Source organism: Gossypium raimondii, chromosome 3, assembly GCF_025698545.1.
Source record: "Gossypium raimondii isolate GPD5lz chromosome 3, ASM2569854v1, whole genome shotgun sequence".
Classification (NCBI taxonomy): domain Eukaryota; kingdom Viridiplantae; phylum Streptophyta; class Magnoliopsida; order Malvales; family Malvaceae; genus Gossypium; species Gossypium raimondii.
Window position 1 is genome coordinate 190490 of NC_068567.1, and position 12033 is coordinate 202522.

At 29.1% G+C, this 12033-nt stretch overlaps 2 protein-coding genes across 3 annotated transcripts; one reads left to right on the plus strand and one right to left on the minus strand.

Moving 5' to 3' along the window:
* Nucleotides 1-971: 971 nt before the first annotated feature.
* On the plus strand, nt 972-2468 carry LOC105796269 (uncharacterized). 2 transcript variants are annotated; one of them, XM_012625872.2, is made up of 3 exons: nt 972-1484; nt 1576-1647; nt 2234-2468. In XM_012625872.2, exons 1-3 carry the CDS (start codon nt 1062-1064, stop codon nt 2309-2311), a joined length of 573 nt encoding a protein of 190 aa, XP_012481326.1. In that variant the 5' UTR covers nt 972-1061; the 3' UTR covers nt 2312-2468. The 2 variants fall into 2 exon arrangements, with proteins under 2 accessions (XP_012481326.1, XP_012481325.2); XM_012625871.2 differs by lacking the exon at nt 2234-2468 and having other exon boundaries at nt 1576-2212.
* Nucleotides 2469-3093: 625 nt separating this feature from the next.
* Nucleotides 3094-5742, minus strand: LOC105796273 (transcription elongation factor TFIIS). Its single transcript, XM_012625876.2, has 2 exons — nt 5405-5742; nt 3094-4371 (listed from the first exon to the last, which is right to left on the minus strand). Exons 1-2 carry the CDS (start codon nt 5576-5578, stop codon nt 3547-3549), a joined length of 999 nt encoding a protein of 332 aa, XP_012481330.2. The 5' UTR covers nt 5579-5742; the 3' UTR covers nt 3094-3546.
* Nucleotides 5743-12033: the final 6291 nt, after the last annotated feature.

Sequence of the window (12033 nt, forward strand, 5' to 3'; positions counted from 1 at the left end):
CAATCATATCTTATTTGTCTTATTGTATCCAATTAAATTTTGTAATTCTGAATCTCACCGACTCCTCACTCCATTTATTCCCCTCCACCTACCCCTCACTGACACACCATCAATTTTCATAACCTACCTTTCGAATCCTATGTTATTATTTTCTTCATATTTTATTTAAATATTGTGATACTATTCAAATAGCCTACAATTAATTTTTTGGTTTAAATATAAAATTCTATCTTTTCTCATTTAAGTGTTACATATGATATCTAAATTATTAATTTTGTTAAGTGTCATCAATATTGGAATCTATGGACTCAGTGGCAGAGTTCAAAAAAAAAAATTTGGGTTCGAAATTAAATTATATATTTTTACGATAGTAAAAATATAATTTTATCATTTTAATTTTTAGAGTTCATTTTGAAAGGTTAAATCTGATTTTTATCATTTTTGGGGGCTAAAGTACAATTTTACCACTACTGATCTAAAATTTTACAAACTATAAAAAGCTTAAATTAAAAATTTACCATCTTAGGGGGGCCATGGCCCTATAGGTCTCTTAGTGGCTCTGCCATTGTATGGATCACTCAATGAGACCAATATTGGTTCTAATGTATTCATGTTCAATTTTATCTCTTAACTCTGTAAAGAGTCTCGAGAGATTCATTGAGGGAGAAATGTCTTTTTTTGGTGGTTGAAGGTGCTACCACATCGTGAATCTCTCAAAGCTCTTGACAAAATTGAAAGACCAAATTTAAAAATAAATTTGACCGTCAACTTTTTATAGACAACACTTCACAAGCTCCTCTCGAAAAGAGTCTAGTATTCTCTTAATAAATTTTACCTCATTTTGCCTTACACTACAATATCGAAATTGATAGTTTATATATATCGCTTTTTAATAAATAAAAAAAAAGAAACTAAAAACTTTTAAGTAAATGAAAAATAAATAGTTTGAAAGCCTATTTTTTATTCAAATTTGAACAGTGCATGTCTCTCTCCTCTCCTTTTCTTATCTTCCTCTCATTTGGACCATTCTATTGTCAAATCAAAATCTCATATTTCTAGCAATGGCGACGGCTCATTTACGTCTCAGCCAACGCATGCCTCTCCATCCACTGAATAACACTGCCACTGTTACTGCCACTGACTCTGTGCTTGTTTCGAATCCCAAGCAACAGTATCGGATTCTCCATTCCGACGAACGGAACCTACTGAACCATCAACATCCGGTTACGGCCACCGCCACCGAGAAAATGGAGACGACGGCGTTAGATTTGAATTCGTCGTTGGCGGAGGAGCTCAACGCCGTAAGGATGAAGACGGAGCGTTTGAGATTGGATAAAGAGAAGACGGAGAAGATGTTGAAAGAGAGGGAAGCATTGCTTCTTTTGCAAATGAAAGAGATCGAAGAGCGAGGTCAGATTCAAAGACACCTCGAAATTCAAGTTGATAGGCTCTTCAGATTGAAGGAGCTCAAATCTTATTCCGTGGTAATTAATTAATCAATTCGTGTTTGTTTTTTTTAACAAATTTAATGATTCAAATTCATTTGTTTGACATTTATGATGGTTTTTGAATCAGAGGATATCTCCATTAAAATCACTGAGGGAAAAACAACGGAGTGGTTGGAACATGAATGAGGTGCATTCGCTGGTGAGTGTTTTTATGACTGAAAATGCAATCCTCCTATATATTTATTTAAAAAAAATTCGATTCTTTAGGAAAAAATCTGTAAATTGTCATTTATTTAGCGTTTTATATACTCTGCCGAGAGCTTGAATGTCTGAAAAAAAGGTGATGATGGCGGATTCACAGAACTAGAGCAGCTTAGCTGCCAAAGAAATCATTTGGGCTCTTGGCAGATTTGAGACAATATCGGGTATCACGGAGTCGCATTTTCTTCATTCTATTTAAGAAATATATAAATTAGTCCGATTATTATATCAAGGAGCAAAAAATTCTTTTGTTAAAAAAATTATCCATTTTTATTATTAAAAATGGATCCCGACAAGTTACACGTGACACCTTATATGTGTCACATGTAACTGTTTGATTATTTTATCAGTCATATTAAATTTTAATAATAGCAAAAGAATCAATTTGTTCATTGATATAATGTGTAAGAATTAACTTGTTAATTATTTTGAGTAAAAAATCAAATGTAATTAAAAGAACAACATTTAACAGGTTTCTTTGAAAAAATTATCTCATTTTCTACTTATATTCAAATTTTCTTCAGGAATTAAAAGAGTATGAATCCAGAGATGAAAACCCACTGCAGGCTTCAACCCCATCCAATTCTTCTCAAAGATTTTAAAGAATAATGATTAAGGCCTTTTTTTCCTTTTTTATCTTCTCTGTTCCTTATTTTTTGTCATTTTAAAAGCAAGCATTATAGTATAATATCTCATTATAGTTGTAACTCATCTTGTTGGAAAGTGGTAAATTATACCCAAAATCTTTGTTCTTTTTAATCAATGTTTCTTCCTCGGTCTTTGAACATACATTACAAATTATATTATTAAATTATTAATAATTTACGTTTTAATCACTTATTTTTAAAAATTATTAAATTATTTAAAATTTTTATTTAATTCACTAGATTATTAAAATTATTGTTGTATAATATTCTTTGTTCACATCGTTTTATTAATCAAAAGTTCTAATTCCTTTTCTCTTTTATAATTTATTTTTTTCATGAAACAACTTTAAATGTCGTGAATTTACAAATTAAAACTTGAACAATTTTTTTGATCTTCGATACTAACCATCAATCAACTTGAATCTAAAATATATTATTCTACTTATCAATAACTTCGCTAGCAATTTAGAAAAATAAATAAATTATAAGTTAAATGACTTAAATAAAACTTTCAAATAATAAATATTTTGTAACTATTTAAAATTGAACGACTAAAACATAAAATAATTTAATGAACTTTAATGTCATTTACTCTTAAACATCTTTTTCTTATTTATGATATGCATGTACCAAGGCTATATACAACAATAAATCATATAAATAATCACGAAAGTTGCATCAAAAAATTGTAAACGGGAAAAAGAGTTAGAAAATGATGCAAAAATAACAGCACTAGAAAAATTAAAAAACATGGCTTGCATTGTTGTTGGTAAACTAAGAGTGGGTTTAGATGGACGATTGGGTGCGGTGCGGTGCGATGCGTTTAGCTTACTTTTTGTCTCACGCTACAGTATCGCTACAATATCTAATTTCACCGCTACTTCTGTTTTTACACTAACAGCTAGTAAACGCACCGTTCATCCAAACTTACCCTAAGAAGCCTAATTCTACAACTACCCTACCCTTTGCAAATGAATAAATCCCAAGCTGTTATGGTGAAAAAAGACAACCATTAAGCACTTCACATGAAAAGCCTTTTATAGCCAGGGACTGGCACGATATATGAAATATAGCCAACATGAGCCTCTCTGATTGCATCCAAAGCTCAATACCTAGTTATCCCTTAGTTCGTGTAGTAGAAAAATATATATGAATGAAAGATTGTTTTTAACTTATCAAGATTATCAACCCTACATCTTCACAATCACAGCACTAGTGAATTCCCAATGGTTGTTGCAGTTTACACACGTTACGTATGTTATCCTAGGTTCATCTGCACTCCTAGTCTGCATTTGATAGTAACTGGTTTCCCGTTTACCACAACGACCGCACTTAAATTGATCGGTTGTAGCCTTTGGTGCAGCATCACGCTCGCAATAAGATATAGCTTTTTGTTTTATTTCTTTATTCTCGCGTTGCCTTTGCTCGCTGGCCATTTCTTCTGGGGTCATAGTGATAAGCCTTTCCGGATTCACTTCTCCTAGAAGAACTTTCCTCCTTAAGTCTGGATTTTTCGGATCCTTCATGTTGCACATTATCGATCTATATTTAATCTTGTTGGTGTCATTTGATTTACCCATCTTCCTGAACATCACAGATTCCACAGTTACCGCAACCCAGATGGGATCACAAGCGTTCACTTGATCCAACATGTCTTCATCAGTCTCACTGGGAACTTTAGACAAGGCCTCTACTAGAATCTCCCGAAATTTATCACGCAAAGGATCATTACATTTGACCAATGTCATCAACTTTGGAGCACTCTTCGCCTTTGTTTTCCCGTCGATATAAATCTTCTTAATCTTACCAGTCTCTCCGAGATTTATCTTCTCAGCCATTGCTGTATTTCCATCTGCTTCCTTTTTCTCAACCTTGACAGCACTAGCAGTGCCATTTTTCTTACCCTTGGAAGCCTCTTTAATAACAATTTTTTTCCATAACTCCAGCAAATCTGAAGCCATTCTATGAATCTTCTCCGTAGGATGCTTTGTGAGAGGTCGAAGCTTTCTCTCAACCTTCGTAAAAAAATAATAAGAGGGTATCGTAAATGAAGTTGTTAAAAATCATATTATTAAGGTAAAAATATCATGGAGGCCCCTGCAATTAGTCTTTGTAGTTAGATCAAATGGAAAACTGATCATTTTGGTTAATAGTAGAGATTGATGGAATTTCTAATAGAAGGATAAGGACTATTTTACCAATTTTTTTGAGTAAAAAGAGCAAAATGCAATCCGACTCCATCATACTTTTACCTACTACAAGATATTACATGAAGAAAAGGGCAAAATTTTTTAAAAACACTACCTACACTAGTTCTCCTAAGTCCTAACATCGTATTCATCCACTTTTCTATCATTCCTTCTATATCGGTAGTCAAAATCATACTAAAAAGTGAGAACCTTACTATGGTAAAAGCATAATACATTCAAGTATTTCTATCTTTTAACTGTCCAAAGATTTTAAAAAGCAGCAATATCAGACTTCAAATTGTGAATTTCTGGGTGTGCGCAAAATCAAACAATTCATGCAATCTCTAATTTTTTGATAAATATCAAAATTGTACATGAACTTTGATTCAATGTGCAAATTAGTACATAAAATTTGATTTTATGCAGTTACACACCTTAAACCTTAAACTTTGATTTTGGTTCAAATGTATATATAAATCTTTGATTTTGATCCAATTGTTCACATTTAAATAAATGAATGCATCAATTTATTTTATATTGGATTTACAAAATTTAATCAAATCAAAATGTCAAAGTATAAAATTGAAAAAATCAAATTTCATGCCCTAATATTTTTCACCTAACATAGTTAATTATACTTAACTGATCACAAAGAAAACAATTAAACCACATGCACTCAATCAAACAAATACCAAAATTTTGTAGTGAAAGAATTTGATTTCCCTCCTAATCCGCAGTCACAAAAATTAAAACAAGGTAAAAATCTATACAGGAAATTATTCATTGATCGGAATTTTATTTTTAAAATGAAAAAAAAAAGGGAGTAAAACATATATTGATTTCGGAGAAAGTGAAAAACCTGAGTAGAAACAAGAATGTCGTAAGTGACAGGGAAAGTCTTGAGCTGGTTCAAGGCGTCGACGCATCTAGAAACTTCGGGACCCTTGGAGGAAACGGCATCGGAGGCGGCGGCGGCAGCCAAATCCGCGGCTTTCCTGGCTGCGTCAAACAATTCCACGAGCGCTCTCTCCATTCGCCGGAATAGAATTTAAACCTAAAGAGTGAATAAAAAGGTAAAAGAGATGTGGAGGGCTTTCTTGCCGTTGTTTTACCTTTTTAAAAGCGGAGGATGCCGTTGAAGAGAAACCAAACCGAGAAGGAGAAGGTGTTTTAGTCCCGTTACGAGTGTTGGAGGAGGATTGGGTCAAATATCAAGGCATATGGACCGGAACTAACATATCCCTTGGATCTTAGGGAATGGCCTGTCCATTATTGAGCTTGCTTCCTTTATTTCATTTGGGCTTTGCCGCTTCCCTTTTCTCTTATCATAGGAAAATTTTACAAAAAAACCTTTTAAATTCCTAATATGGGTTTTTGTAAATTATATTAAAGGTCACTAAATTATTAATAAATTTATATTTTAGTTATTTAATTTTAAAATATTACAAAATAGCAATTAAATTATTCGAAAAATTTTATTTAAGTTATTGAGTTGTTAAATCCGATGTTGCATGGCTTTCTCTGTTCGCGCTATCTGCACCAATCGAAAGCATTTATTCCTCTTCTCTTCTTTGTTTAATTTTTTTTATGAAATAGTTTTAAATGTTATATATTTGTAAGCTAAAGTTTAAGTAGCTTTCTTCTTCGATCTCTAACATTAACTATCAGATCGACTTAGATCTAATATATATTCTTCTATTCATTGATGGATACTGAATCATTATAACAATCATCAAATTATTTACTGAAGCTCGCTAGCCAAACTTAAAAAAAAAAAAAACTTAACAACACAATAACTTAAAAGAAAACTTTCGAATAAATTAGTAATCATTTTGTAATTTGTTGAAATGGAGTGATTAAAACATAAATTTACTAATGATTTAGTGACATGAGGTGTAGTTGTAACACCCCTTACCCATATTCGGCACCGGAATAGGGTACGAGGCATTACCAGAACACATACACTTGTAAACGTATTGAACCGAGTTATAAAATTCCATTAATTATTAAAACTTTCAAATTATTAACATGCTTTTATAATTCTTCACAATATAAATAATGCAATATTTCCTACCAACCACAATCAAGCTTCCGATAATCATCTCACTGCATCTAATAATTGTACATGTTACCAATAATAATTCAATTTCAATAATAAAACACATATCTATATAATATTCATCATTAAATAGAATTCACTTTAATTAAAATTATATAGAATATAGTTCATACGAACTCACCAGGCTAAATTGCAGAAATACCAAAATTTAGGGACATTTTGGTAATTTTCTATTTTTCAAAGTTCCACCCAATCTTGATCTAAATTAATATTTCATTCAATTTACTAATTTAAATAATAAAACAATTCATTTCATGCAATTTGGTCACTTGTTGACATTTTACAAATTTACCCTTAAAGTTTCACATTTGTTCAATTTAGTCCCTGAACCTAAAACATGTAAATTGGTCATTTTTAATGAAAACTCACACTAGTTGAATAATCATATATTTTCCTCCTCCTACTCTCCATTTCACATCCTTAATGTATATAACATGCTTATAGGTAACATTATCTATAATTTCACCATTTACTTATATATTTATTCAAAGCTGTCCACTTGAGTCATAGTCACTAAATTATTTATATATTGAGATACAGAACTCCAAATTAATATCCGTTAATTTTCTCTGAAACTAGACTCACATATCTTCTTACCATAAAATTTTTAGAATTTTTGGTTTAGTGAATAAGTACAGTTTATTCTTTAAAGTCATCCCTATTCTGCTGTCTGACAGTTCCGACCCTTCTTCACTAAAAATTAATTATCTCCTCGTACAGAATTCGAATTATGTTACCGTTTGTTTCTATTGAAAATAGACCCATTAAGGATTTAAAAATATAAATTTAATCCTCTAATTATTTTTCTCTAATTTTGATGATTTTCCAAAGTCAGTACAGGGGAACCCGAAATCATTCTGACCTTATCTCACAAAACCTATTATATCTCATAATTTACAGTTCCATTGCTTACACCGTTTCTTCTATGAGAAACTAGACTCAATAATATTTAATTTCATATCTTTTTCATCCTCTAATTCCATTTATACGATTTTTGATAGATTTTCAAATTCAGACTACTGCTGTTGTCTCAAAACTGTTTTAGTGTAAAATGTTGATAACTAAATTTATAACACTTTCCTTTCCTTTCTCTTCAATATTTTCCATCACTTTCTCTTATTTCCTTCACTAACATAACAAGAATATAGAACCTTATATAATGAAACTCTACCTTAACATTAATTTCCTACTTTTCAATAATATCAAACTCAAAAGTATATAAAAATCCTGATGTTCTTACCTTATGCCATTGATTTCAATCTTTAACTTGATTTTCTCCCTCCTTCAGCTTCTATTTCTTGAATCTAACTTGATATTCTAGCTCCCCATAGTCTCCTTGTTATATTTCTCTCTTGATGAATATGGAAATTCTTTTGATTTCTAAGTAAAAATGGTAAAATTTTGGTAAAAGGACCAAATTGTAAAGAAAAGAAAGTTTCTCTCTTTCTTTTCTCTTCATACGTTAGTTGCATGGGGAAGAAGATGATGATTCTTCATCTTTTCTTCCATATATATACACTAAATAAAATAATAATAAAATAATAAAATATCATTTAAAATCAAATTAAAATATTAATAAACTAATATTTATTTATTTAATCTAAAATATCTCCAACATCATCATTATTTTCTATATTTCTCTTTCTTCTTATTGACCATTTTGCCCTTTAGATCTTTTAAAATTTCATCCTTGAGTCATCACTTAAATTGGTAAAATTATAATTTAGTCCCTCATAATTCTTCATCTATTCAATTTGGTCTCAATTCTTCCATCTTCCTTAGTTTCTAGATTATTCCAACCTTAAAATATTTACACTATTGGTCCTTCAACTTTTCATATTTACACTTTAACCCTCAAATTTTGAGTATTTACTCTTGGGTAACAAAACTTTTCTCACTTTTGCAATTTAATCCTTTCTTGAATTAATATGGCATAATATACTTTCCAATGTTGACATAACTCAATTACCCTTTTTATCATTTTATTTCCTTATTTCACCATATCAGGGATATTATCTTACTTTCTTACTGTAGTAATTTTCGGGATATTACAATTTCATAGCTAATTAAACCTTCTAGCTTCTAGAATTCAAATTCTACATTTTATACAAATAGGTCCTTTCCTTAATTAATCACTAAATCGATAAAATTTTCATATCAGTATTTTCATGCAACCTTCCTATCATAATGCAACCCATGTCATAATTTTAAAATAAATTTTTCCTTGTCGGATTTGTGGTCCCGAAATCACTGTTCCATCTAGACCCAAAATCGGGCTATTACAGTAGTTTACCAAAAATTGACATTGCCAACGAGACCTCGACATTGTTGGTTGAGGTAGAGATCTTGAGCTTTTGAACACCCATGCTCGAGGTTCACCATTCGTAATTGTAAAATATAAGTATTCAATCTTGACATATGTATATACTATACATGAATTTTATCCGATTCTTTTCTATTATTTATTTACTGTGCTTTTGTGCATATTTTATTTTATATCGTAGCTAGATAAATATATATTTATATTTGTGACAAATATTTATATTTTTATTATACATGTGAGTGTAGTTTTATTTATAATAATAAACCTTTAAAAAATTAAGATTTAAATAGTTGCAAATACGAAAGAATAAGAGATTAGGCACACAAGAAACTGGGATTTCCAGATTACAAACGAAGAAAAACAAAATCCTATTTAATTTTGGGTAAATTCTTAAAATAGTCACTTTTGTTTACCTCGAGTTATATTTTAGTAACTTATATTTGAAATGTTACGTTTTAGTCACTTATGTTATCACGTTTAACATTTTAGTCACTAAGCCATTAACAAAGTTAACTTATACAAAAATTTTAGGTTAATTTATACAATCAATCCCCATATTTTTTCGTTTTGAGCAATTTAATTTTTTTCTTTTATGTTCTTTTAAATTTCATTTTTTTCTTTATTTTCATTATCTCCGCTTCTTCCTTTGTTTTCCTCCATTCTTCATTTTTTTTCCATGTGTTATTTACTTTTTGAACAATTTAACTTTTTCGAGTGAGACGATCTTGTGAACTAGTTTTAAAATGGAAAATATATAAAACTACGTTAAAAAAATGAAGAATGGATGAAAACAAAGGAGAAGCGAAAAAGAATGAAAAAAAGAAAAAAGTTAAAAGAACATAAAATAAAATTTTAAATTACTCAAAATGAAAAAATAAAGAGACCAATTGTAGAATTTAACTTAAAATTTTTGTTCGAAAATATGATTTAACGTGTCACGTCAACTTACCATTACACATTAACGTCAATTAATGGCTCAGTGACTAAAACGTTACAACACGATAACATAAGTAACTAAAACGTAACTTAAAGCAAACAAAAGTGACTATTTTGATAGTTATATTATGTGCCGCGTACCTCTAATATGTATTATATTAAATATTTATCTAATGTTCAAATATTTATCCCAATTTTCAAAATTTTGTATGTAATAATTTTAGTAATTTCTATTAACCTTTAAAATAAAATTTGAGTTCCTTTATAGATTAAGATTAAGTATATCTTTTCTTATGTATAATACTGTAATATATATATACACAAAATTAAAAAAATTGAACTTATAATTATAATATTACTAAATTTACATTTACAAATATTATAATATTAAAAAACAAATAAACTAGAAGTTTTAGTAATTATACTTTTAAAAATGATTATAATTTATTAGAAGTTGTTACTTGAATCGAACTCTAAGTATAAAATATAGGGAAAAAGTTACGATAATTATAATTATAATTATACCATTATTAGTTAAAAAAATTTGACATAAACAAAAGTTGATTTTTTTTTTTAAATGTGCTAATTTTCTTGATGTATGATTGAGTTATTATTTGGATCAAATTTGAATCTTAAAGTTATTATTGTTGGGAGAGCTTTACTTGAACACCATACTCGGTTGAATAGGACTGGACTCAAACCGTAAAATGAATGATGGCCTTTGTGGTTTTATACCAAAAAAATTTTATTATATGAAATTTTTTTATTATAATATTTGAATTGATAAGTTAATATATTTTAATTATACCCAATATTTTAAATAAGAAATATTATTTTACATTAATTATTGCAGATAAAACACAATATTTTAAAAATAATTAAATATTAAACACGTAAAACCGTATGGTGAAATTAGAAGCTAATTATTTTAAAATAAAAGGTGGTTGTAATTTTTAAAATTCAATAATATGCATGACTTTATATTCTAAAAATGCATAATGATTAATTTAGCCCTCAATGTTTATATATTTTTCAATTTGACCATTATTCTTTTTTAAACTAAATTTGAACATTAATATTTTAAAAGAGTCAAATCGCTTTTTCACGAAAATGTTGACTAAAACATTATTTTTAACAATTTTAGCATGGCAATCCACACGGCAATTACATGTACTTCATCTTGACATGATATTATTTGTCTTATATGTCATATTAATAAATAATTTAAAATTTAAAAATAAATTCAAAATTTTTAAAAATTTATATTAAATTCATAATTTTTTTAAAAAATCATGAAATATACATGGACGATCGTATGCGGTCTACCATGTTTAAAAATTAATGTTTTAGTCAATATTTTCATTATAAAAACAACATTTGGATTCTTTTTAAAGTTTGATAGTCAAATTCGATTCCTTTTAAAAGGTTGAAGGCCAAATTTAGCTAAAAAATAAGGGTCATATTAACACAATATATAAATGTTACGGGCTTGATTTATCATTATGCCAAAAATCATAAACTTGTAAATATTTTGTAAAACACGAAAGAATTACTTGATATGTGAAATGAATACCCAAAACATGAATGTTTTTAAGAAGTTAAGTAATTAGTAATATTTGAAAGAATTACACTTAGATATTAAGTAAATTCTAATACATGAAAGAATTACTCAAAATATGAAAAGCTTCTAAAGTTTAAATAATTAACAATACATGAAATGACCGAGGATCTTCACTCAGTGAATGGTTTCATTTTATAACCAATCAAATCACCTATTGGCTAAAACCCAATCCACCATTACACCTAGAAGTAATTGCAACCCCAATAGCTTGTCTCAACTTGTTACAATCACTTACCCAAAACCTCACATACAAAGGTTTCACCTCTTAAAAAAAAGCTTACTAGTTGAGCGTGGAATTACAAGGGAAAATATCAAAAAAAAAAAAAAATCAAGCAATTTAACATGGCAATCTCTCTCAAAAGATGTATATTTGATCGCACTCGGCGTGGCTGGGAATCAACTCGGCGTACCTGTGATTTATGCTTATTGTGTGTGATTATTGTGTCTTTTTTTTTTTCTGGTTTAAATCTAAGTACAAGTAACTAAATC

What these genes read in the sequence shown, in the direction of transcription:
- LOC105796269 (XM_012625871.2), top strand. Translation starts at nt 1,062, where the DNA reads ATGGCGACGGCTCATTTACGTCTCAGCCAACGCATGCCTCTCCATCCA. An exon ending in AGCTCAAATCTTATTCCGTG is followed by an intron (nt 1,485 to 1,575) that starts GTAATTAATTAA and finishes TTTTTGAATCAG; the next exon opens with AGGATATCTCCATTAAAATC.
- LOC105796273 (XM_012625876.2), bottom strand. Translation starts at nt 5,578, where the DNA reads ATGGAGAGAGCGCTCGTGGAATTGTTTGACGCAGCCAGGAAAGCCGCG. An exon ending in ACATTCTTGTTTCTACTCAG is followed by an intron (nt 4,372 to 5,404) that starts GTTTTTCACTTT and finishes TTTTTTACGAAG; the next exon opens with GTTGAGAGAAAGCTTCGACC.